The sequence below is a fragment of the Erpetoichthys calabaricus genome, chromosome 13 (assembly GCF_900747795.2).
Source record: "Erpetoichthys calabaricus chromosome 13, fErpCal1.3, whole genome shotgun sequence".
NCBI lineage: Eukaryota > Metazoa > Chordata > Cladistia > Polypteriformes > Polypteridae > Erpetoichthys > Erpetoichthys calabaricus.
The window spans coordinates 94,180,684-94,208,671 of NC_041406.2; the positions used below are offsets into that span (position 1 = coordinate 94,180,684).

A 27,988-nucleotide genomic window follows, 5' to 3' on the forward strand; every position below is an offset into this window, starting at 1 on the left:
ATAAGGTTAAAGCTAATGAAGAATCTTTATAATAAAGGATTTAAACAAAATAAGAACGAAAATGGCGAAAAAAGGTAAAACATTCTAAAGATAAGGCGCAAGGAATTTACCTGAAAAAGGAAACCTAAAGCTAACAATTCCAAATGATAAGCCAATAATGAAAATCCAGAAACCAGAAGCAAAATAATCAAAATACAATTTAAGGTACAATACTCACAGACGGTGGTGCAGTGGTAGTGCTGCTGCCTCGCAGTAAGGTGACCCGGGTTCGCTTCCCAGGTCCTCCCTGTATGGAGTTTTGCATGTTCTCCCCGTGTCTGCGTGGGTTTCCTCCGGGTGCTCTGGTTTCCTCCCACAGTCCAAAGACATGCAGGTTAGGTGGATTGGCGATTCTAACTTGGCCCTAGTGTGTGCTTGGTGTGTGTGTATCCTGAGGTGGGTTGGCACCTGCCCAGGGTTGGTTCCTGCCTTGCACCCTGTGTTGGCTGGGATTGGCTCCAGCAGACCCCCATGACCCTGTGTTCAGATTCAGCGGGTTGGAAAATGGATGGATGGATGGATACTCACAGACAAAACACTCTCCACAACAATCACTGCACATTATGATGTGTCTGATATGAATTTGAAATCATTAATTCCGTGTAACTTTTTCAGTTATTTGTCATCCCCTCACATTGTCAGCCTTTTTATTTTCCGTTGTGCCTTTCTGACTGATCATCAACACAAGACGTTTTACAAGCCTGCCAGAGAAACACATTACATTCTGCACGTTTCCTTAAAGACGCACTGCAAAGTGATGCCAGTGCTGCTGATCCACATTTCATTTTTAATAACTGACATCTCACACGTCTTCTCCTGAAGACCAGCACAGGCAGCCAGACTCCTAACCGTTGGCCACATCATATCTATGATTGAGCCCCGGGCTAAATTCCTTCTCCCTTTTAACTTTTTCTATCTTCACAGCACCAGACAGTGTGAGTGCCCTTGCTTAAGGTGCATTAGCGGTGGTCTGTAATGTTTCCTGGCGTTTTAGGTCACACAGTGTATTTCTGAGGTCAGTCGCTTATTTCTGTCTAAAAATAAATGATGCTACCGAAAAGGTGAAAGTGTGCTTGGCAATTTACTTTTCTTGGAAGCTGTTTTCACCCTGCCATTCTCTCTTATGGCTCATCATTAAAAATTATCACTTGTGACTCTTTAAATAATTGCAAAGTAAGAGGCAGCTGGAAATTGAATAGACTCTCTGCGGCCATTGCATAAAAACTCCTGGAAATAGAATAACAAAGTGGGTTTTCTGTATTTCCTAGAATTCTAAATTGCTACCAGGAGTTTCAGATACAGAAATAGGAATGACAGAGAAAAGATGGCAATGACTTAAATTGCAGGCATGGATTAGGCAGAATCTGAAACCTGAATTCACTGCAGACTTCTAGGCCTGGACTTGCCTTCTGTGGTCTAGTAAGTGCCCACTAAGGTGTTCTGTGCCATTCACAATTCTTTAAGTAAACATCATTTACCATTACATAGAGCAGTAACATCCAGGAGCTATCCCAGAAATAGCTTGAAGAGGTCTTTCTCCCCATTCAATTCAATTCAGTTCCCTTCAATTTATTTTTTAATAGGCTGTTGACCAAGTGCAGGCAGAGAGGGTGTGACAAGTTCTCAGGTCAAATGCAAGTATAAATTTTACAAGTTGCTAAAAACAGAATTAGTACACATAAAGACCCAGGAAAACAAAGTAGTCTGAAGCTAATTAACATAAATGGAAACTCAGCCATATCTGTTGTAACCAGTAGGGGGTGTTGCAGCACCTCAAACCTCAGACACAACCACAACAAGTTTTATTACAATAAATTACCTTACAAAAAGGCTTTGAAAGTAACAAAACCTCATTGTTCTCCTTCTCTTTTCTCTCTTCTTCCACTCCTCCAGTCGAGTTTTGTTCGTTCCACACATCCAACTCCAACTCACCTTGATGAGGTCGAACATATTCTTTAATGTTGGAACCAGGGGTACTTCCGGTGCTAGAGCATCCCATAAAGTAGGGATAATGGATCCCTGCAACACTTCCTTGGCGCCACCCACAGAACCTGACAAGGCAGCCCTAACGGGACTACAATACCCAGTGTGCCTTTCGGATGTCTGCACAGGTAGTGTCGCCCAGGGAGGCTGCGTGTTTGGGAAGCATGTAGTTCAGCCAGGTTGTCTCCCCCTGTCCTTCTTCTATACTGGCCTCTTGGCCAGGTGTTGTTCCTCGGCCCAACCCTAAAAGGGTTCTAGTGTACCCACTGCCACACTGGCATCAGAGGCAACTCTAGGCTCGTGGCGGCCCTGGGCAGAGAAAGAATCGGTGGCCCCTTTGCCCACCAATGTCAATATGGTATCTTATGCACGGCGGATGGCCATGTCCATTGCAGACACTGCGTAGCCACCTGGTGCTCATGACACAAGCATTTAACTTTTGCTGTAATTTGCTGTTGCTTTAGGTTTCCCTTGGGTGATAAAGTTCAGGATTACTCCTTCCTGTGACGCAATGAAAGCCTCCTGAGCCGCCTTTCTCTTTCGTTCCGAATAACCAGATTCGTGTACTCGAAATCTCTTCATTTTGCTTAGAATGGGTATGCGAATGTCTTGTGTCCCCTATCCGACCTGATATTCACTATGACTATTGCGCTAACACTAAAACATTATTAAAACTAGGTGAAACATTAGGTTGTAAGACGACTCGCCCACTTGCTCTAGCTTCGCTTCTATATGTGCGTGTCCGTAACTTGAAAACCAAGTGGCGGCCCATGATATTCTCATTATGGCAGAACGTTATAATACTACATATAGTTTACTGCTCCAACTCTAGCGACATTAGTAAATACAAATTATACTATACTAATTAACAAGAAACACAATGTTTTTCGGCCACATTGCCATCAGCTATGTCGTTATTTTCCCTTTTGTGTTTTATATTCAATATATATTGGCGTGACGGCCCCTGGGATTTGGCGGCCCCGTGCAGGTGCACAGTTTGCACATGCCTAAGGTCACCCCTGCTGGCATCTTCTGCCCCTCTCCTGGTAGAGACAGGATGATCTTCGCCCTGTTTCTTTGAAGGGCTGGCCTCTCATTCTGGTAAGTAACTTTGCCCTACACCGACTGGGACCATCCCTTTATTTGAGCATAAAGTGAGTTTGGGCTTTACTGGGTTTGTAGTTTGGGTCTCAGTGGTGCCTCCTTGTGGTTACAGGTGGAAGGGTGACATCATCAAAGGTGAGGCATAGACACAAATATGAGGAAAGAGAATCATAGGGCAAGTACAAGATATCTGACTTTGAAAGGCTGAGTTTAAGGCAAGGATCATTCATTCGTGACGAGATTACAGAGAAAGCTGGAGATCTGGGAAATGAGAGGAAGATCTGAGCATCATCAGCGTAGAGGCGGTAGGAGAAGAATGAATGTAGAGAGGAAAGAGAAGAAGACCCAACACTGATCCTTGAGGCACATCTGTAGAATGTTTCTGTGGGGAAGATAAGAAGTTAGACCAAGAGACACAAAAGGATATGCCCAAGAGGTAGGACTTGAACCAGTCTAAAGCAGAACTGCTAATTCCACGTTTCTCAAGGGAAGAGATGAGCAGGGAGTGGTTAATGGTATTGAAAGCTGATGAGAGGTCAAGACGGATGAGGACAGAGGAGAGAGAAGCAGGTCAGGCAGATCTAAGAGCATTAGTGACACAAAGCAGTGCAGTCTCAATAGAGTGACCCTTGCAGAATCCACATTACTGTCCGAGGGAAGTGCAGAGAGTTGTTTGTGGACTAACTCTTCTAGAGCCTTGGGCAGGAATGGCAGAAGGGAGGAGGAGGAGGAGGTTGCGAGCATGCACTGATTACGGCGTGTTGCAGCACCACCACATGACAAACTGGCCAGATATGGACTCGAGTGCAGCAGTGCGCAGAAGGGAGACAGGACAGGAATTCTCAATGAGAGGGTTTCTTGAGTTCAGGGATTACGTGAGACGTCTGGAAATCAGCAGAATTCCAAAACAGCAAAGTGGATGATCATGACATTTTGCTTGTCCGTATTAATTAACCCAAATTAGAATGCAGTATAAAAAAATTCTAAAAATCAGCATTTTGATACAAATAATGAAACAAACTCTGTAATAAATGGTGATCTAAAAATAACATTGGCAAAGAAAACCCAAGCATTTAAAGATCAGAAGAACAGCTCACAAAACAATTAAATCAATTAAAGTAAGAATGACTACTGATTGTGAAATTAATTGGAACAAAAACGTGCAGCCATGGGGTCCCCGAGGACTGGAAATTCACAAGTCCGAAGCATTACTGGGAACTGGGCTTTGTCTATTAAAGATCAGTAAAAGCTGTTGGACTAGGCCTCTCATCATATATGCCTTTCATTTACGTTGCACTTTTTTTTATTAAACAGTTTTGTTAAGTTAAAAAGCATCAGGATGAAAATTATGTCTAGAAGGGAAATTTATTAACAAATAAATAAATAAAACTGAAGCCTTTCTGAGGTGTTATGAGGATATCTGTCATTATAAAGGCTTTACTGTTACCTCATAAAATATTTATTGGCGTAGTTAATGTGCATAACAGGCAGAGGAGTCGCCACATAGGAAATTGGATCCCCTGTGTGACCACAACCTGATGCACACTGGCAGGTAAAATATTGGATATTCGCCAGCGCAAATGTTATCTGTGTTCTGAGATAGCGAACTTACAGGCTTGAAATGGCACCATAATCCAGTTTCTTCCTCGGTATCTCTTAATAAATCATGCTAATTCTTTCGCTGTCTTTTGTGGATCATCTATTGCATTCAGACTGAGTTTGATCACCCTTGTAATGAGTTTTTTTTTTCTTTCTTCACAGCATAATGGAAATGTAGACCTCTAAAAGGTGAAAAATAATTCATATTATACACTTTCCCACCACATGCTTTTTAAATGATCAAGTAATAAACATTTATTAAAGGCTATTTTTGATTCTGAAGTCCACTGCTGTTTAGTTATGGTTATTTTAGTGAGTAACAGTTCTTCTTGTTGACAAATGGAATGCTTGAGACTTGCTGCTATATAATAAAATAATAATACATTTTATTTATATAGCACCTTTCCCATGCTCAAGGCATTTCACAGAGTTTAAGAAAGAACGTCAGGATATACAGTATATAGCATTGTACTAAACCAGATAAATAAATAAAGAAGAGTAAGATAGTAAGTTCAGAGAAAAGCCTAACAGACAACATAACTGATGGTCTCGCACACACACACACACATACAGGTTACATGAGCATCTTGACAGAGAGGTAAACTGAGAGAAGGGTAATAAAGTCAAATAGAGCTAAAAGCCTTCCTGAACAGATGAGTTTTGAGTTGTTTTTTAAAAGAATTCATGGAGTCAGCTGACCTGATTAATTTCGGTAGGTCATTCCAGAGTCTGGGCGCTATACAGCTGAAGGCCCTGTCACACCCATGGAGTGTAGATTAGTGTGGGGCACAACAAGATTACCAGAATCAGAGGACCTTAGTGGGCGGACAGGCACATAGTGATGGAGAAGGTCACTGATGTAGTTTGGCGCAAGGTCGTTTAAGGCTTTGTAGGTTATTAGTAGAATTTTATAGATAGATAGATAGATAGATAGATAGATAGATAGATAGATAGATAGATAGATAGATAGATAGATAGATAGATAGATAGATAGATAGATAGATAGATAGATAGATAGATAGATAGATAGATAGATAGATAGATAGATACTTTATTAATCCCAAGGGGAAATTCACATTCTCCAGCAGCAGCATACAGATACAAAAAAACAATATTAAATTAAAGATTGATAATAATGCAGGTAAAAACAGACAATAACTATTTTATAATGTTAACGTTTACCCCCCCCCCGGGTGGAATTGAAGAGTCGCATAGTTTGGGGGAGGAACGATCGGTTAAATCTGTTGGCATAAAGTCTTGTCTCGCTGGACATGAATTCTTGATATTTTAGTTTATAATTTAAAAATGGAATAAGAATCTGAAAATCTAACAATATCACATTAAAGTTCAATAAATTCTGAATGATAACAAACATATATATGTAGGTTGTAAAATAAGCCTGATTTAAAGCGTGACAAAAAAGTCACATAAAATCGTTGCACTTTTGGGCTTAGAATTTTATATATAGAGAGTAGATATATGTATACAGTCATATGAAAAGTTTGTGAACCCCTCTCAGCCTCCATAATAATTGACTCTCCTTTCAACAAAAAAGATAACAGTGCTTTGTCTTTCATTTCCTAGGAACATCTGAGTACTGCGGTGTTTTCCGAACAAAGAGTTTTTAATGAAGCAGTATTTAGTTGTATGAAATTAAATCAAATGTTAAAAACTGGCTGTGCAAAAATGTGCGTCCCCTTGTAATTTTGCTGATTTGAATGCCTGTCACTGCTCAATGCTGATTACTTGTAACACCAAAATGGTTGGATGAGCTCGTTACGCCTTGAACTTCATAGACAGGTGTGTCCAATCATGAGATATAAAGGTATTTAAGGTGGTCAATTACAAGTTGTGCTTCCCTTTGACTCTCCTCTGAAGAGTGACAGCATGGGATCCTCAAAGAATGTTGAGTCTCATGGTTTAGGGGAAGGCTACAAAAAGCTATCTCAGATGTTTAAACTGTCAGTTTCAATTGTAAGGAATTGAATCAGGAAATGGAAGGCCACAGGCACAGTTGCTGTTAAACCCAGCAGGTCTGGCAGGCCAAGAAAAATGCAGGAGCGGCATATGAGCAGGATTGTGAGAATGATTACAGACAACCCACAGATCACCTCCAAACACCTTCAAGAACATCTTGCTGCGGATGGGATATCTGTACATCATTCTACAATTCAGCGCAATTTGCACAAAGAACATCTGTATGGCAGGGTGATGAGAAAGAAGCCCTCTCTGCACTCACGCCACAAACAGAGTTGCTTGTTGTATGCAAATGTTCATTTAGACAAGCCAGATTAATTTTGGAACAAAGTGCTTTGGACTGATGAGACAAAAATGAGTTATTTGGTCATAAGAAAAAGTGCTTTGCATGGCGAAAGAAGAACACCGCATTCCAAGAAAAACACCTGCTACCTACTGTCATATTTGGTGGATGTTCCATCATGCTGTGGGGCTGTGTGGCTAGTTCAGGGACTGGGGCCCTTGTTAAAGTCAAGGCTCAGATGAATTCAACCCAATATCAACAAATTCTTCAGGATAATGTTCAAGCATCAGTCACAAAGTTGAAGTTACGCAGGGGTTAGATATTCCAACAAGACAATGACCCAAAACACAGTTCGAAATCTACAAAGGCATTCATGCAGAGGAAGAAATACAATGTTCTGGAATGGACGTCACAATCCCCTGACGTAAATATCATCGAAAATCTATGGGATGATTTGAAGCAGGCTGTCCATGCTCGGCAGCCATCAAATTTAACTGAACTGGAGAGATTTAGTATGGAAGAATGGCCAAAAATACCTCCATCCAAAATCCAGACACTCATGAAGGGCTATAGGAGGCATCTAGAGGCTGTTATATTTGTAAAAGGAGGCTCAACTAAGTATTGATGTCATATCTCTGTTGGGGTGCCCAAATTTATGCACCTGTCTAATTTTGTTACAATGCATATTGCATATTTCCAGGCCCCTCCTGGACCCCGTGATCATCAGAGGTGACTGTGTGCAGATGGTGCAGACCTATAAATACCTAGGAGTGCAGCTGGATGATAAATTAGACTGGACTGCCAATACTGATGCTCTGTGCAAGAGAGGACAGAGCCGACTATATTTCCTTAGAAGGTTGGCGTCCTTCAACATCTGCAATAAGATGCTGCAGATGTTCTATCAGACGGTTGTGGCGAGCGCCCTCTTCTATGCAGTTGTGTGCTGGGGAGGCAGCATAAAGAAGAAGGACGCCTCACGCCTGGACAAACTGATGAGGAAGGCAGGCTCTATTGTAGGCATGGAGCTGGGCAGTTTGACATCTGTGGTGGAGCGACGGGCGCTGACCAGGCTCCTATCAGTCATGAAGAATCCACTGCATTTACTGAACAGGATCATCTCCAGGCAGAGGAACAGCTTCAGCGACAGACTGTTGTCACCGTCCTGCTCCACTGACAGACTGAGGAGATCGTTCCTCTCCCACACTTTGCGACTCTTCAATTCCACCCGTTATAAACGTTAACATTATACAAAGTTATTGTCTGTCTGTATACCTGCATTGTTATCACTCTTTAATTTAATATTGTTTTTTATCAATATGCTGCTGCTGGAGTATGTGAATTTCCCCTTGGCATTAATAAAGTATCTATCTATCTATCTATCTATCTATCTATCTATCTATCTATCTATCTATCTATCTATCTATCTATCTATCTATCTATCTATCTATCTATCTATCTATCTATCTATCTATCTATCTATCTATCTATCTATCTATCTATCTATCTATCTATCTATCTATCTATTTTATGATCAGAAAGATCAGCATCAGAGTGATAAATAATTATTGAACTGTGGACGTTGTATGGACCAAGTGAAGGTAATTCCATTCTATTTTCTGTTAGTCCAATAAACTTAATGTCACTGCTGAAATACTACTGTTTCCATAAGGCATGTCATATATTAAAAGGAAGTTGCCACTTTGAAAGCTCAGCCAATGATAACCAAAAATTAAGAGAGGTTCCCAAACTTTTTCATATGACTTTTTCATATGACTATATATAGCGACACCTTTAAAAAAAGAGATGTTATGAAGGGTTAGGGAACCAATGGATACTCCATTTAATGAAAATATTGATTTTACATCTTGCTGTCTTTGGTATAAAACAGCAAATATAGAAATTCAAAAGACAGACATAGGGTATTATGAGTTTATTTATATAGATGAGGCTTGAGAGCCTTTTGTGAATTTATCAGCACTCTTATTAAACATTCCATTTTTAATCCACTGTCTTGTTATTGGGAACTTATTTTTTATTATTACAACAATACTGACCGAAAAGTAACTCAGTATTTTAACAACACAAGTTAAGATTTTCATTGTAAGTTAATTACTCTTAACGTGACTGAAAAATAATAATAATACAGAAATCGCATTTGCAGTTCCAGTGTAAGTTGACATGCACTGTGGATAGAGAAGGTAGTATTTGCATATTGATGGGAAAGCAAAAAATGCAAATGTGCCATTTTCCCTAAACTAGCATTTCTAAATATGGCGCTCCATGGCTTGAGAGTAGCAAATTGATTTTGTGGAATTGCTGCACAGGGAGACCAGCTTCACTCTTTGATGGGCTTTGTAGTATTTAAAACTCTTTTAACCCCTGTCTAGCAAGACAAGTGGAGGTTTCTAGAAACAGTGTACAACTGAAAAGAAATCGAAGGTGGTGCATGGTAAGACGTGGGTTTGCTGCGTGTGGCTGCGCTTGAGGTTTCCCACTGATTTTCATTGTTTGTTTCATCGGTCTGGAAATAAAAGTTAAGTTATAGCTTGTCTAAAAAGGAATCAGTCTTGCATTTATATCAAAAATGTACCACCAGACAGATGCCTCCCATGCTCGTTTTTTAACTGGAAAGACTACAGTAAACCCTTTCACTTTCTTGTGAAGCATAAGTTTGAAAGTTTGCAGAAAGGCAACTAAAGGACTCTCAGGCTATGAGAAACACGATTTTCTGGTGAGTTCAAACCAAGATTGAATTGTTTGAGCTCAATGCTTTATTGTCAAATCTAGAGGCAACAGCAACGCTCATCATCAGTGCAGTGCTGTTCCAGCGATGAAGCGTGGTGCTGCCACCATCTTGCTGTGGGTTTTTTTTTTTTAGCAGCAGGGATGGGGAAGCTAGTGAGGCTTAAGGGAAGTCTGAATGGAGAATTTTCATGCAGGTCTATACACTTCTAATATATGTACGAAGATTTTTGAAAAGCAACTTTGCTGGTTTTTGTTTTGAACTTGCATGTAATTTCAGTTGGTCTGGTAAGCTTGTGTTGGTCTGTTATTAATTACTAGTAAAGTTCTCTCAGCCAATTTTTATTAGTGTGAAGCACTTTAGTTCTTCTGCCATATAATCCATGAATGCAGAGCTTATGTTTACTTCTACTGGCAGCTTTCCGTTTTGTTTCTTCTTTTAAAAACACTGGGGTAAAAAACGTATTTAGTTCATTCCCTATTTCGTCTGCTTTTCCTTAATTTCTTCTTGTGCATCTCTAGTGCTTTTTAAATTCTCTTTTACTGTTCTTGATTGCAAATTTTCTTTTAGTGTTTTTATTAATTTTATAATAGTTTCACTGTTTAATAGTTTAATAGTCTCCTTGGTATGTAATGTAGGTTAGCTCTCCTTTCATCCCACAGCCAAGCACACTTAACGGACTCACTCTCTGTTTTATCGGCAGTTTGAATCAAAAAGCACTTACATTCTGATCCATTTGAACAACAAATAAAAATAAAATGTACAGTTCGACCAATGCAGACCTGGCATCGCTTGATATAGTCATAGTATATGTTGAATACTAGCCACATTACAAGACAGGTAATTGAATAAATTTAAAATAGTAGAAGTTTCTTTCTCCAGGCTACTTTCAGAGCCTTTCCTCAGTGTCTTTATGTGCCTGAACGTCTAATGACTGACACTCCCTCTTTCGAGCACATTCCCATAAAACCTGCTTCTCAGACTTGCTCACCTCCTCTTCCACTTTTGTACCTTCCATCTATGAAGGTGACTCTCAGTGTACCTCCTATGCCTTTACTCCTCCTCGGGTGTCTCACACTCACACTTCTTGTCTTAATCACATCATCACAGCCAATCTGTCCATTCACATTAAAAGCCAAATTGGCCAATCAGATTGCTCGAATGGCACCAGATACACACACACACACACAGACCTTAGTGTTTTATTATATAGTAGATAGATGTGGAAATAAGTGAGAATACTGTGGAAAATTAATAATAATAATAAAAATAATGATACTGTGGTGCCTTATATTTCGAACGATTCTAATTTTGAATGCTCCAGAATTTGAACACTAAATTCAAGAGTGTTCAAATGATGGTTTTAAGTTTGAACTGTTTGCACCATGAAAAACATGCAGCAACCGATGGTGCTACACAGCTACACGAATGTGTTCAGCACCATGATCAGCTGGGGACTGAACAGCTGATGCTGGTACCTCACTTTGATTTTCCATATCCATCTCCAGAGTCCGATTCAGCGATAATACGTAAAACGTCCATGGAGTATTTTAATTTGCACATTCGCTTTAGTCTCTCGCCAAATGTCGATGCCATTTTAGAGGTTGTTTGCTTTTTGATACCCATGCATGCGCAGAGAATCAAGGTTAAATCAACAAAGCTATTTAACTTTCCTTCTAGCGAATAGAGTCGACCTAAAACGTAAGGGCAAGTTTTGTCTCAGTTTACAGGCGATTACCGTCCTCTACCACTGAATTCCGACAATAGTCGACATCAGCCCTGAAAGAGTTAATTGTGTCAATTTTTACCTTAAACTATGTGTGTTTGCTGTTTAAATTTATGAAAATGAGTATTGTTTAGTGTCTAGGAAAAGATTAATTCACTTTCCATTATTTCTAATGGAAAATATTGATTCCGACATCGAACAATTCAGAGTTCAAACAGACTCCTGAAATGAATTAAGTCCAAAGTACAAGGCACCACTGTAATAATAATAATAATAATAATGATGATGATGATTATTATTATTAATAATTATTAATAATTATATTAATAATTATAATTATTAATAATTATAATTATTAATAATTATATTAATAATTATAATTATGAATACTATCTATATATATAATTCACTAAGCCAACAGGGCACGCAAGACAACCATGGGATATGCACGACATAGCCACGCCCACCAACTCTAAGACCATGGGATACGACGACAACTCACAGAGCCATGCCCGCCGACAACTCACAGAGCCACGCCCACCAACTCTAAGAATTCACTAAGTCCATGGCAAGCAAGACACACACAAGACAGAGCCACGCCCGCCAACTCACAGAGCCCCGCAAACCAACAATTCGATCGAGAGTGAAAGCATTTGCCAAGAATGTTTTCATTAATCAAGAACGAAAGTCGGAGGTTCGAAGACGATCACATACTGTCGTAGTTCCGACCATAAACAATGACGACTGGCGATCCGGCGGCGTTATTCCCATGACCCGTCGGGAAGCCAACCGGGTAACCAAAGTCTTTGAGTTCCGGGGGAGTAAGGGTGCAAAGCTGAAACTTAAAGGAATTGATGGAAGGGCACCACCAGGTGTGGAGCCTTTCGCATAATTTGACTCAACACGGGAAACCTTACCCGACCCAGACACGAAGAGGACTGACAGATTGATTGCTCTTTCTCGATTCCGTGGGTGGTGGTGCATGGCCGTTCTTAGTTGGTGGAGCGATTTGTCTGGTTAATTCCGATAACGAAAGAGACTCCCTCCTGCTAAATAGGCGAGCTGTCGGCGTCCAACTTCTTAGAGGGACAAGTAGCTTTCAGCCACGTGAGATTGAATAATAACAGGTCTGTGATGCCCTTAGATGTCCGGTGCTGCACGCGCGCTACACTGAATGGATCAACGTGTGTCTACCCGGCGCCAAGAGGTGTGTGTATGACTTGGTGGATTATATATAGAAAAGCAGCCAGAACCGCAAAGAATAATGAAAAGTCAACGTGGCTCAGAGGTGCATGTGGACTGTAGCAGAGACGAAAGTGACTGAGGCGGTGTTTGGAAAATGAACAGTCAACGTGACTCACAGGTGCATGTGGACTGTACACATACGAAAGTGACTCAGGTGAGGAGTTGGGGGCGGGCACATGAGCAGGCAGTGCATACTGAACGATGACTAAGAGATGACTAAAAAATTCAGCAGACTAGAATGGCGGGGGGGCCGGGGCGGAGGGGGCGGAATGGGCATCCTTCCCCTCTCCCCCCGTTCCGCCCTCCGCGCCCGAGCGCTGTCCAGCCCCGTCCCTCGCTCTGGGAGGTGGAGGCGTGACGGCGGTCCTTCAGTTTTCAGTCACGGACAATTGTATGTTGCCCTCTCCAAAGTTCCATCTTTTCATTCACTAAAGTCATATCGTCAAACCCACCCCATTTGGACAACTGTGTCTTTCAGGAAGTGTTCACCCATCAATACATAATTATGCAGCATATGCTATGCCGCGGGTTGGCTAGTATTATATTATTATAATAATTCTTTACATCTATGTAATGCTTTTCTCATTACTCAAAGTGCTTCAGTGAGTGGGGAGCCACTTCAGGCACCACTAATATGCAGGATCCATCTGGATGATGTGACAGCAGCCATTTTGTGCCAGTACGCTCACCATGCATTAACTGTTAGGCGGTAAAGGGGTGAGAGAGATAGCCAGTCAGAAATAGGGGATGATTAGGGAGCCAGAATGAACAGGTCAAGGAGGGCAAGTTAGCCTGGACACCTAACTTACACCTTGCTCTTTACGAAGAATGCCTAGGGATCTTTAATGACCACAGAGAATCAGGACCTCAGTTTTACGTCTCATCTGAGGGACGGCACCATTTTTACAGCACAGTGTCCCTGTCACTGCACTGGGAAACTGGGATCCACACATTCAGACCACATAGTAAGCACCCCCCATCCCATCCTCCTATCCAATTACTGGCCGGGCTTGAACAAGCTTAGCTTCTGGTGGATGACCTGCTCTGAAGTGACAGGTGGCATGGTTGCTGGCAAATTCCCACATAGTCAGATAGAAAATGTGCAAATGCTACTCTGACAATGACATGGCTAGAACATTAACTTCCTAGTCCCTAGTGTTGTCGGGCAGCACCACAACCATTTTGGTCATTCCCTGTTTGATTGTTTAAGATATAAACATTGAAACTGGGACACCTTTAAGTAAAACCTTTGCCATCATTGTACAGTTTATTCGTATTTGTGTCACACTAACCAACCCAAACACATTTGTCAGAGTTTTCATGCTTGTAATAGTGCTGTTTTACTTGATAAACAGATATCGGGCACAGCAATTGTTTGCAAAATACGGATGAAGCGAAAATGCTGTGACTAGTGCTGGAGGATTAAGTTTGCGATCCGTCAGACAAATCCTCATAGCTCCCCTGGCTCTGTTGGCCTCAGAATCCATTATGTAGCCAACAAGAGTGACATAGGCGGTGGGGTGATTATTTACATAGCATAATCTAGCAATAGAGCTATAAAATGCAGCTTATTTTCAGACACAGATGAGAAAATGTGGCTGCTTGACATATTTCACTAATACCCCCCGTGGTGTGTAAGTTAATTTCCTCTAAGATGTATTTAAGATCAAGCAAAGAAAAGCGCGATAGTTGGAGCCGCTGATACCTGATGTGTCATTACCTCCAAAATGCCATGCCACTGTTAAGCTTGACTTATACGCTATTCATATGCCAGCAGCGGAAGGCCCACATTTCCCAGCTTTTATATTTGACTTTGCAGGTTCAATTACTGTCAGGCTCTGCAAATGCAAGATAACGGCTTGGGGCAGCAGAGCCATTTGTCCAGCAAATCATCTTTGATCAGCTGCTTTTTGCAAGCTCATTGAAAAATGAGGCACGAGGCACTGCCCTCCTCCTCCGAAAAGGTTCTGTCTGGCCTATGACGAAAAATGGCACAAATTAGGTTCAAAGAAATGATTCTGTATAGGGCAAAGAGAACAGGCTTTTCGTAGGGTAGCAATTTTCAGTTAATGCAAGACAGCAGAAACGTACAAATTTTTAACACATCCTGAAAGTTGAAGATTGTACTATATACTGACCTGTGTAGAAACCCCAGAGGGCGGCTGGGTGTCCCATCCAGGATGGAGGTGGAGTCCTGCTCCTTGACCATATACATCCCCAGCAGCATTATCTACTGTGCCACCCTGCACTGATCCATATATCCCGTCAATACTAAAAGTCATTTTCTTTTCACAGGTTTTGCTTTCACGCAGCTACCTAAACATCTAATTGATGCAAACCTTTCAGATGTTCATTGCTGCAGATGGTGTGAGATATTAGAAGCTAAAGATACATAACATACCATGGCAGGCCCGTCTTCCATTGGACTGGCATCCTGTCCTGCTAGGATTGGCTCTGTATTCCTGCAGCCCACCTTTAGAGGTTGTTTAGTAAGTGGATGGATGTATTAAAGCAGGGTGGTCCAGTAGATATCATTGCCACCTCACAGCTCAAGAGATCTGGATTTGAATTCTGGTCTTGTCTTTGAAATGTAGAGGGAAACCGGGCAAGCTATGAAAAACCAACGTGAACATGAGGAACAAAGCCACTTAGACAGCTTTGTGGTTATTAATTGGTACGTTTGCCCACAGTGCCGTGAGACACATGTGCCACTTGACTTTAATGCATCTCTACCCATTGATAAGTCAATTTCAGTTTGAAGTGATTTACATTTTTAATTTTCTGGCACAGGGCTACTCATGTTGAACTTGCACCAGTTCAGATGAGATGCTGACTCGCACCCAGACTATTTACAGTTGCTATTATTCTAAACATGTCTCTTTTTGTAGAGTAGCCATAGAATCCCCACTTTAAAATAATGTGTGTCCATGTCACTAGCAGACCCCAAGTCTTTGAAGCCTTGAATCAACAGCCGTAAATCAGTATGCCACCCGATTTTCATACAGTTTCTCATAAATATTTTTCCACAGAGTGAGTAATAAGGGTCAACCTTTGTCAATAGACTGCAGTTGACATGCACTGACAGTTAAAGATCTAGGAGCAAAAAGACGGGGAAGCATCCTTGCTGTCAGATCACTTTACTTACCTCCAATCTACAACAACCAAGTACAGTATTTGTGTGTCACTATTGATAGTGTTGAAGCAGGCTGGCGTGGCAGAGGTGCCCTCAGCCCCCAAGAAGGCACTCAGAGACTTCAGAATTAAGTATGGCGTGCATACAGACTTATCTCAGATGGAACAATGAGCAAACAACTAAAAGCAACTCTTACATTTATTACAGTTCTTATCATTTGAGCCATTGTTCATGCTCATCTGACTCCTAGCATTCCATCGCTCTGCCTCTAATTGATTTACCATTATCTCTCGGCTGGGTGGGTGTCAAACTCTTTGCTGTCCATCATATCTGTCTGACAGCCCCTACCTGCACCCTCCTTCTTTCCTAGCGCTCATCCATTATTTACAACCCAAGAGTTTACATTCTCCTACTTATCAAGGGGCCTATCTCTTCTCAACTCACCTGCACGTCCAGACTTTAACTTTAAGAGATAATGGTGGTCTGTATAATCATCAGGGAAATGCGCCACATGGCCATAGTGCTGTAACTGACGCTCCCTCACAATGCAGGTAATGTGCCTCATTCGGGACTCCATGAGTAACCGCTCATTCGACACAAAGTCAAACCAACGGTACCCATGGATTTTCCGGAGAGACACAGTACCAAAGGAGTCCAGTCTTCATCTCAGGTCACTGGATAGCGTCCATGTCTCACAACCATATAGTAAGACAGGAAGCACCAGGACTCTAAAGATTTGGACCTTCGTCCCTTTGCATAGATATCGTGAGCGCCAAACACCCCTTCCCAGCGACCTCATGACCCCCCATGCTCTCTCAATCTGTCTCCTGACTTCATAGGAAGAGTCACCAGAGACATGAATGTCACTGCCATATATACATAGAGATTACCAATTTTAAGTATACAATTTTCTATAATAGACACTTTACAGCATGGATTTTTGTGGACATTGGCACCTCTGTGATAAATGACTGGCTTTTTGGTCCGGCTTACTTGTTTGAACTTATCATGACTTACAAACCAGAGTGCACATTAAGATCTCAAGATGCCGGTCTGCTTATGATTCCCAGGATTAATAAAATAACAGTGGGAGGTCAAGCTTTTAGTTACAGGGCCCCAAAACTGTGGAATGGTCTGCCTGCTACTATAAGAGATGCCCCTTCGGTCACAGCTTTCAAATCCCAGCTGAAGACTCACTACTTCAGTTTAGCACACCCTGACTAGAGCTGCTGATTAACTGTACAGACTGCATCTCTGTTGTCAGTCATCAGCACTAAAACATAAGTAACATGATAGTTAGAATTTGTTACTATGCCTCACCTTTTCTGTTTCTCTACTCGGTACTCAAATGTGGCACTTGGTGCCACGGCCCACCTGCCAAGTTGTTTTGCCTGCCTAAGGTAAAGTCATCCCTGATGGAGGATCGCAGGAATTGTGAGAAAGAGGGGTTCTGTCATCGGATTGGCTGGCCTAGCACTGGGCAAATGGGGGAGGCAGCTTGATGGCTGAGATCTCCAGGACTCTAAACAAATCCAAATCATATTATGTGATATCATCAACTGTTAAATTCTGCTCCGTACTTGTAAAAGTTTTATTTTTATAGTGTATTAAGGATTTGTTCTGTTCTGTGTATTGTATTGTATTGACCCCCTTCCTTTTGACACCCACTGCATGCCCAACCTACCTGAAAAGGGGTCTCTCTTTGAAGTGCCTTTCCCAAGGTTTCTTCCATTTTTCCCTACAAGGGTTTTTTTTGGGAGTTTTTCCTTGTCTTCTTAGAGAGTCAAGGCTGGGGAACTGTCGGAAGGCAGGGCCTGTCAAAGCCCATTGCGGCACTTCTTGTCTGATTTTGGGCTACACAAAAATAAATTGTATTGTATTGTATTTTGTGGTTGGCTCAGCACTTTGCAACCAAGCTTTGGAATAAGCCATTTTAGGCACATGCTGTAGTTAGGATGCTTAATCAACTCACCTCTGAGTGTTGGCAAAAGCTGAATAAAAATGATGATGGTTTGAGTAAACAAATGAAGAAGCGGATGTATGAATAAATGATGGAAATCAGCTCCCCTCACTTTCATTAACCATAGCTGGAAATAAAATAGGAAGGCTTTAGAGCACATGCAGCCAGCAAGGTGCAAACAGAGTAGGAAACCTGTAATCACAAGCTTTAGAAACCAGAGAGAGTCTAAGAAATAAAGCTCTAAAACAATTAAACTCCAAAATGCGCCCCAAGTCATGCTTGCCATGGACCACAGGCGTCTAATGAATTTCCTTCTGATGCATAGAATGATTTTTTTTTCCCCCAGTGTCGATGGACATCCTGGGACAATACCCGTCATGCATGGAGACAAAAAACCGAGCAGCCAGTCATCTCCAGGCTTCACCGTAATCTATTGCTTTTAATGAGGCAAGATTTTAAAATTTTGCATTCAATTTGATTTTTATGAGGCCTCCTCAGTGGTAAATCACATTAAAAATGTTTATGGTCTCATTACGCTTCTTGCTTACACACATGCCGCTTTAGACTACAGTTAATAAATGCAACTGATTTCCATAAAATATTCAGAGCAGGCCATTACGGCAATGATTTTTCATCTCCACTCCTGAACTTCAATCAGATTCGCATTTCAAATGCATTAAGTCTGGGTAAAATGTTCTAATTTTTGCTGGAACATATATATATATATATATATACACTGTATATACACAGTATACACACACACATAAGTTCATGATTGCAAGAAGATTAATTACATGATTTTTTTTTCCTGGTTATTTAAACATGCAGGTCGTTAGCTGTTTGTAGCTCTGGTGTAATTTTCTTGTTTACTAGAGCATACAATAGGATTTTTTATGATAAAAATGTAACACTGACAAGCGCCTGTCGTTTTGGCCTTTGAAAAACACTAGCCGACGATGGGCTTTATTTACCTAGTGTTAATACAGAGGCCTCGTGCAACTACCGCTCGTGTTTTATTATTCATAGAATATCAGCAGAGCTCTTTATTGTCTGCGTGAGATAAAATACATGCTGCTTAATCCTTCTCTTCATAAAATGGCTATGGCCACAGCCTCTTCCCCTTCTGCCCTGTTTGAGTCCATTAAACTACGAAGTGCTGCTCCTTCTGAAAGATCTGCAGTGTGAGGCACACTTGGAGATCACGACAGGAGCTTGTTTTAATTCTGGGAATAAAGCAAAGAAAAAAAGAAGTTTAGAACTATGAGAACATTACTCAGTCTGTCTTGTTTATTAACTTGATAGTTGCTAATGTCATCTTAAGATGTTTCTTGGAAGTTATCACCTCGTAAAGACATGAATGTTAAGTTAGCTGGTGATGCTAAACTGTCCTTGCATAATTAATTAATAGTAATAGTAACATTTATATTGTGGTTTTCTTACTTACTCAAAGCACATTACATAATATACAGTATATATACAGTATATATATACAGTATATATATATATATATATATATATATATATATATATATATATATATATATATATATACACATTAGGCATGCTACCTGTCTAATATTTGCTATCTCTTGCAGTATATGGACCTTCATCCTTTTATTTGCATGAGTGTGAACGACTCTTAATTGGTCACTTAACTCTCGAGTATGTTCCCGTAAGCACAGCTTCTCAGACTCTGTCGTTATTTTCGAGATGGCTTTCTCACATCACATCCACCATTATACTTGCTGTCTTTGACAGTGACTCTCCGCATGCCTCTCATGCCGTTTCTCCTCCTTGTGTGTCTCACACTTGCACCTCCTCTTTCGTCACATCACCAAAGCCAAACTGACCAATCACACCAAAACCAAACTGACCAATCGAATTGCTCAGAGAGACTGGACACACAGACTTTAATGTTTTACTTCATATATACAGTATATATATTGTGGAATTCAGCCCTGACACAGACTGGCACAGTGACACAAGTCCTAGCACACACGGTTTTTATTTTCCTTTCTTTTCCTTTACACCGCACACAGTGCACAAATCAGCTACGAATAACTCAGTCCCTTCTTTCTCCTTCCTTCTTTTTCCTTTTCTTTCATTTCTTCTGCCTCCTCTACTCCTCTCCTGAAAGTTCTGTCCTCCACCTCCTGACTCTGGCTCCCTGAATGGAGTGAGACGGCCTCTCTTATACCGCACCCGAAACTGCTCCAGGTGCTCTCGAATTGGGTTTAGGCAGCACTTCCAGTTTCGGCAGAAGTGCTGCAAGGTCACCCGGAAGTACTCCAGATGCCCCTGGACCTTCTTCTGACAGCAATTCCAAGTGTGGCAGAAGTGCTGTCATCCAGGGCTCCGCAAGCGTCCAGGCGCCCCCTGGCAGAGACCACGGGCCCCAACAGGCTCCAAGCCCGTGGTCCCAACGTACTCCTTGGGGGGCTCACCCTCTTGTGTTTCGAGGAAGGTATTGTCCCCAATATGTCCTCTCCCCCAGTCCTTCCATCATAGGGGTGTCCTGGTTGGGGACCTTCCCCAGTTGTCTGCCACAATATCTACTGTATATCTATATCTGCTGCTTGTGTTTTATTAATCATAGAATAGCAACAGATCTATCTATCTATCTATCTATCTATCTATCTATCTATCTATCTATCTATCTATCTGTCTGTCTGTCTGTCTGTCTGTCTGTCTGTCTGTCTGTCTGTCATATATAAAACTCTATCTATCTATCTATCTATCTATCTATCTATCTATCTATCTATCTATCTATCTATCTGTCTGTCTGTCTGTCTGTCTGTCTGTCTGTCTGTCTGTCTGTCTGTCTGTCTGTCTGTCATATATAAAACTCTATCTATCTATCTATCTATCTATCTATCTATCTATCTATCTATCTATCTATCTATCTATCTATCTATCTATCTATCTATCTATCTATCTGAAAATGATAAATATACTTGTAAATATAGAGTATGTGTGAATATACAGTATATAGAGTGACTTTATAGGAGGCATCATTAAGCCCCAAACCCCAGACACAAATACAGCACTACAGTCTTAGATTCAAAAGAAACGGATTTTTATGTACAAAAAGTACCTTCACAGGTTTCTTCATTCAGCACACCAAAAAGGAATGGGAACTATTTGCCTCCATCCAATCTGCAATCCATTATGGCCTCCTGGCCGGGTAAGGAATTGCTGCCCATCCCGGTGGGATGCCAGACCATCCACTATGGTATTCATTATATATTTATAGGTGTTGTATTATACCTTTGCATACCTTTCTGTAAATAATGTTTTCCCTTTGTCATTAAATGTTATTGAGTGTAGATTGTTGGGCAAAAATGGCAAATTTAGCCGCTTAATATGAAATCTTTAACACAACAAAGTGTGTAGTAACTGGAGGGCTCTGAATGATTTCTTATTCCACTGTATATTGCTAAGAAAAGCATTTTCAATTATTTTGTTTGCATTCTGTAATATGAACTCTGGCTATTTATATTTGCCATGCGTTACCCCAGGAGTCAAGGCCTTTGGTGACCCCTTATACACATTTCAGTGCACACTTGGCAAAGCTTGTAGTTTTACTAAAACATGCACAATTTCTGCTTCAGCATTCATATAGAGTAGCACATATCTTTGAAACCTTTCCCTGCATGCAGTTTTTCCGATTGCGTACATTCCCATGGGGTGTTTAAACACTGTCCTATGTAAACCACCATGGTGTGTTGTTGAGCTTTAAAGCAATTGTGTATTTAATGAAAGAAAAGCACAAATCTCATAGAATCAGGAGAAATATGTGGGGCCAGAGCAGCTGATCCGTCATTTAAATCTGTCGTCTTAGCTTTATTCCACATAAAGACCCCAGCAACCACCCTGTTGAATGCATAGAAGCTGATCTCAAGTGTAGTGAATCAAATATTTTTTTTAGCAGTTTTTCAATAAAATATTAATTAAAGGTTCTGTTCTTTATTAATCAAAAAAGACTGAATTAAATCTAAGTTTTTTTTGCAGCTAATCCCTTAAAAAACTGTACATGTAGATACGGTGGCTGAGAAATGCAAAGAGGCTGCGCTCATTTAACAGAACATGCATGCTGTCCACAGTGTGTGGAAGTGGGCGGTAACAGTTCAAAGAAAGGGGTGTGGCAAACCTAATCAAAGAGAAGGGGTGTGTTTCAAATTTAGTGCATCTAAGATTTCATACACTAATCTTTGCATGTGCAGAAGTTATATGCAGAAATAGGACAAAGAATGTGTTTTTTTCAAATGTCTGCCATTTTGAAAGTAGGTGGGGGTCAGATGGTTCTGACTGAAAATATTAAGAATTTTTTTGTCAAAAAAAGATCCTTCTCTTGCCTTTTATTTTATAGATTTCAGTGACACCACACTCAATATGAAATACACCTTGAATGGAAAACTGTCATTTTCACCTGTTTAAGGTGCAAGTATTGAATACTGTTTTGTGATTGGTGAATTGCCTATAGTGTGCACAAAAACTACCGCATCAGGCGGACACCACACATCACCAATCAAAACACAGTACTCGCTAGAGCCCGCCCTCTCAACTTTGATGAGTGAAAATGATAGTTTTAATTTCAAGGCGCATTTCGTATTGCGTGTGCTGTCAGCGAAATGAATATGATGGACTCAGGAAGTATTCAGTCTCCTTCGCTGTATCCATGCCTTATTGTGTCGAATATTTAATTTTAACTGGATAAATTTACCATTTTTGTCCATCAATATTCACCCAATAACCCTTAATGACAAAGTGAACACATGTTTTTACAAAGATTTGCAAATTTTTCAAAAATCTTTCAAACTGAAATCCCTCATTCTTAGAAGTGTTCAGACCCTCAATTCAATACTTTGTAGAAGCCCCTTTGGCAGCAGTTACAGCTCCAAGATGTTTTATGCAGCTGGATATGGGCTGTTTATCCCATTCTTCCTGGCTGATCCTTTCAAGGTCCATTAGATGTGGAGCATATGTAGACTGTCATCTCCAAGTCTCTCCATAGATGCTCTATGGAGTTTAAGTCTAGGCTTTGGCTGGGCCACACAGGAACAATCAAAGACTTGTCCTAAAGTTTACTCCAGCATTGGCTTGGCTGTATGCTTCAGGTCATTGTCATACCGAAAGATGAACTGTCACCCAAGTCTGAGGCTGCATGCACTCTGGAGCAGGATTTCTTCAAGGACCTCTCTCTGTTTGGCTGCATTCATCAGTCATTCAATTCTGACCAGTCTTTCTGCCACTGCTACTGAGAAGCACCACAACAGCATGATGCTGCCACCATCAGGGCAGGTGAAGAGAAGTGCCTGGCCTTTACCAGATATAATGCTTGGAGTTCTGTTTTTGTCTCATCAGATCAGTGAATCTTTTTTTTTCTCACACTCTCAAAAGTCCTTTAAATGCTGTTTGGCAAACTCCAAGCAGGAGTTTTCCACTCAACCATAAATGCCTGACTGAAGGAGTGCTACTGAGATGATTTCTGACAGGTTCTTCCATCTCAGCAGAGGACTTCTGAAGCTCTGTTAGAGTGACCATTGAGTTCTTGGTCACCACCTTGACCAAGGCCCTTCTTGCCCACTCTCTCAATTTGGTCAAATGGCCATCTCTAGAAAGAGTCCCAGTGGTTCCAAACTTCTTCCATTTCACAATTTTTGTGGCCACTGTGCTCCCAAGGTTTAAATATGGTTTTATCCACTTGTCCTAATCTAAGCCTCTTTACAATTTGATCACAGAGGTCTACAGAGAGTTCCTTGGATTTCATGGCTTGGTTTTTCTCCTGACATGCAACGTGAATTGTGGGGCCTTCTATGCACAGGTACACGTGTGCCTTTCTAAACAGCGTGCCATCAATTCATTTTGCCTCAGGTGGACTCCAGTTACGTTATGGACACATCTCAAGGAGAATTAAAGCAAGCAGGACCATGATATGGAGTGCCACAGCAAGGGGAGGTATTGAGCAGCCCATGGTTGCTCCCCTGGAACATACATTGAAGGGGCGTCCTGTCCGTCCGCCACAACATACAGAGTACATGCTTATGTATAATGCATTTACTCATATGGAGCTTGCTCTACATCAATATATACTGTACATTGGGGTTTGATGAAAAATAGAATATGAAGTAATACACACCATGCAGACTGAATGTAGTACCTGACTGATATGGTGGTCCCAGACATGTACTGTATATATTGACCAAGTACAACTTTCATATAAAGGAACAGATTAGACCAGGGGTGGCCAACTCTGATCATGGACAGCTGTACTGGCTGCAGGTTTTTATTCCAACCCAGTTGCTTAATTAGAAGGCAATCCTCACCAATAACAGAGCTTATTTAATTCCATGGCTTGTTAGTGTTCTAACTCTACCATGTCAGTTCATTCTTAGATTGTTTCCCCTTTCTAATGATACATGTATCATCCAAATGACTTGAATCCTTAAACTGATGAGTCATTTTCAGTTCTTCGCTTTCCCTTCAATTTCCTTCTGAGAGTTTAATTAAACCAAAGAGTCAGTGATGAATACACACGGGTGGAAATGGAGACAAGGCAGATGGAGAACTGCTGGTTCTGCTGTCATTGGCATCTTATCGCTAATAAGGAGCAGTTAAAACAATGAATACAGCTGTGTAAGACAAAAATCAGCAATTACGGGTTCAAAATCTTAACAAGTGAGGTAATAATAATAATAATAATAATTCATTACATAAATGCCTCATCAGCAAGGAATGATGTCTCATGAAGCAATTGGGTTAGAACAAAAACTTGAAGCTACTGCGGTCCCCTAGAACTGACATTGCTTAGCCCTGATTTAAAGGGTCAGAGTCTTAAGTAGCAAATAAATTGAACAAAGTTGATTTGTAGAAAAAAATAATTACTAATTAAGAAAATGGTCAGAATGGAAACCTGTAGCCACTGTGGTTCTCCAGGATCAGAGTTGGCCACCCGTGGATTAGACCAACAGAGCCACCACTATTGTGTAGCATCAATGTGGATGATGCAACGACAGCCATTTTTGCGCCAGTGCAAGATTGTGAAGTGGTGAGAGATAGAAAAATAACCAATAAGAGACGTGGGATGATTAGGGTGCCAGAATGATGAGACTGTGGTAGGCAATTTTGCCTGGACATCTCGATATACCTTACAACAACAACAACATTTATTTATATAGCACATTTTCATACAAAAAGTAGCTCAAAGTGCCCCTTACAAAGGATGCCCAGGGATCTTTCTTTGACCACAGAGTCATGACTTTGGTTTTACATGTCACCTGAAGGATGGTGCCATTTGTACAGCACAGTGTCCCCATCGCTGCACTGGGGCATTGGGATCCACATTCAAACCACAGGGTAAGTGTCCCCTGGTGGCCTCACCAGCACCTTTTCCAGCAGCAACCCAAGCTTTTCCTAGATGGTCTTCCATCCAAGTACTGGCTGGGCTCAAACATGCTTCGCTTCAGGTGGATGACCTGTTCTGAAGTCCATGTGGTATGGCTGCTGGGAGGCCGAGGGACTGTATGTTAGAAATGGCCCTCAAGGAACTGTCCTGACATCCTTCTTGTTCACCCCTCTACACAACAGACTTCCAGCACAATACCAGCACCTGCCATCTACAGAAACGGTCAGATGACTTGTCCATCATAGGCTGCATTCATAATGGAGATGAGTCAGAGTACAGGAAGGTTGTGGAGGACCTTGTGTTGTGGTGCAGTGACAACAACCTGCAACTCAACGTCAGCAAGACAAAAGAACTGGTGGTGGACTTCCAGCATGCCAAGAAGCTTCTGAGACCAGTCACCATTCAGGTAGATGAGGAAGAAGTGGTGCAGAACTATAAGTACCCGCATATAAGCAACAAACTGAACTGGTCTGACAACACAATGGCACTGGACAAGAAGGGCCAGAGCAGACTGAACTTTCTAAGGAGACTCTCATCTTTTCATGTGTGGCAGCAAGCTGCTGGAAATGTTCTACCAGTCCTTAGTAGCCAGTGTGGTGGTCTACATTGTGGTCTCCTGGGGAAGCAACCTGAGGTCAAAAGAAGCACAATGCCTGAATAAACTTATGAGGAAAGCTTGCCCTCTGGACACACTGGAAACTGTTGTGGAAAAGATGAATTGGATGCCATCATGAAAAATCCCCCCCAGGAGGCGCTCTCTCTTGGAATACTTTTAGCCAAAGGCTCTGTCCACCATGGTGTGCTAAGAAGTGCCTCTGAGGGTCTTTTCTGCTCACTGCAATGAGGCAGTTCAATTGTTCCACCTGATGTACTCATTAAATGTATTTTTATTCATTTATTTACTTTATCGATTGATAGATTGGCTGTATTGTTTGTCCTTTGAGTCTGTATCTTTGTTTTTTTTATATTTCTGCTGCAGTATGCCCTTTAGGATTAAAAACATCGATCTAATCTAATCTAATCTAATCTAATTTACTAGGAATCTGCTCAGTGTGAGTGAGTATGGGCCTTCATCCCAGAGCTGGGTCTGTCTTAGATTACATGCCGGTGCGATACACTCTAAATCCCCATGATTTAGGAGAAGGTTGGGTGAATGGACGAATTATTAACATTGTCTTAAGTTTTATACTTTTTAACAACAAATGTTGGGAGAAAAATGTACTTGAAAGTTTAGCATATCTGACTGACTGCTCGATTAGGCTTCTGGGATATGTGAGCTATGAAAACTGCTAGTTTGAAACATTTCTTTCTATCACACAATAAGTTGTTTTCTATCATTTTTGTGCTAGAGGAAAATTTCACATTATTTTATGATATATTTACGCTCATTGGCAAATAATAGTTGATTTTGTGCCTTTTTCATTTGTGAATACTAGGGGAAACAGTCAATCATCTTCAGTCATCTTCCAACCCACTATATCCTAACACAGGGTCACGGGGGTCTGCTGGAGCCAATCCCAGCCAACACAGGGCACAAGGCAGGAACAAACCCCAGGCAGGGCACCAGCCCACCGCAGGGCACACACACACACACACACACCAAGCACAATTTAGGACCACCAATACAATGTCTTTGGACTGTGGGAGGAAACCCATGCAGACATGGGGAGAACATGCAAACTCCACGCAGCGCTACCACTGCGCCACCGTGCCTCCCACAGTCAATCATTTAGCTATGAATTTCTAATTGAGGCTTTAATGCGTAAAATAATGTTTTACCTATTTGAAGCTATTCTTTCTTTTTATGCTATATGTTTTTTTTCTAATTTTTAAATCTGTATTTAATCCAAAAGAGCAAGGACTAAAAACATCATTTAAGCAAAAGCTACAATTGATTTACCACCAGAAATGAACAAATTCCAAATACTAACTTGTTTAACACGTGTGAATTTGTGGCTACACTGTATCCAGCTTCTGACAATACTCGCTGCAGTTTGTCCGTCTTGCCACATAATGGCACTGTTGGATCATCTTTCTCGTTATTGTGTTTTGCAGGTGACAAACCTTCCAAAGCTTACGACGAAAGGCCTGAATCGAGAGACGCCGGAGAGGTAGAAGAAGCAGAATTCTTGCAAGTGGATATTCCTGTTGACCAGGTTATACCTTTTATTTTGATTTGTACCATTTCTTTTCCAAATCAGCATTTCACATACTGTATGATGATGCACTTTAAAAGTTTTAACCAGCTGCCGTAGGACTTAATTGGAAGAATCCATTGCTATTATGGATGTAATAACTGCGCTGTTTAAAATTAGCTGAAAGGTAAATTGAGCATCAAGAACAATAAAGGTTACGGCGTGAATGTGAAAAAGCTGTTAACTAAAGTGCACTGCTGTTCAGACACGCAGTCAAATGGGTTTATTTTAAAACAACACCTCTCATGATGCACATTATCTGAAAAAAAATGCAGTGGTGGTCATTTCTTGTCTTTAATCTTTTTCTCAGTGTTAATATTAGGTCGGTGTTTTTGACAGTTTGAGCACAGTTTGAATGTAAAATTCACTTTTCATTTCTGTTTAAGGCAGTAAGGTGTTTGGGTCATCTCGTGACGCACTCCCCACAACGGTGTTGCTTTGTTCAGGACTTTTTTGGGATAGCGCCATTTGAACTGGCCCATTCATTTTCATTTACATCTCAAAGGCCTGCCAGCGTTCATCCATATTTATCTTCTGCAGCAGCGGTTCTTAAAATGTTTGGACTGAGAACCACTTTGTCAAAGTCAAAGATATAA

The 27,988-nt window shown here is 41.1% G+C and overlaps 1 protein-coding gene across 9 annotated transcripts in view; it reads left to right on the plus strand.

Moving 5' to 3' along the window:
* LOC114663782 (doublecortin domain-containing protein 2-like) overlaps nucleotides 1-27,988 on the plus strand; it is a 346,685-nt gene that overhangs the window by 303,026 nt on the left and 15,671 nt on the right. For all 9 annotated transcript variants that reach the window (XM_051935742.1, XM_051935741.1, XM_051935738.1 and 6 more), the window contains exon 9: nucleotides 27,253-27,353. In XM_051935742.1, the coding sequence (XP_051791702.1) occupies nucleotides 27,253-27,353 (101 nt within the window). The remainder of the gene's footprint in view (nucleotides 1-27,252; nucleotides 27,354-27,988) is intronic.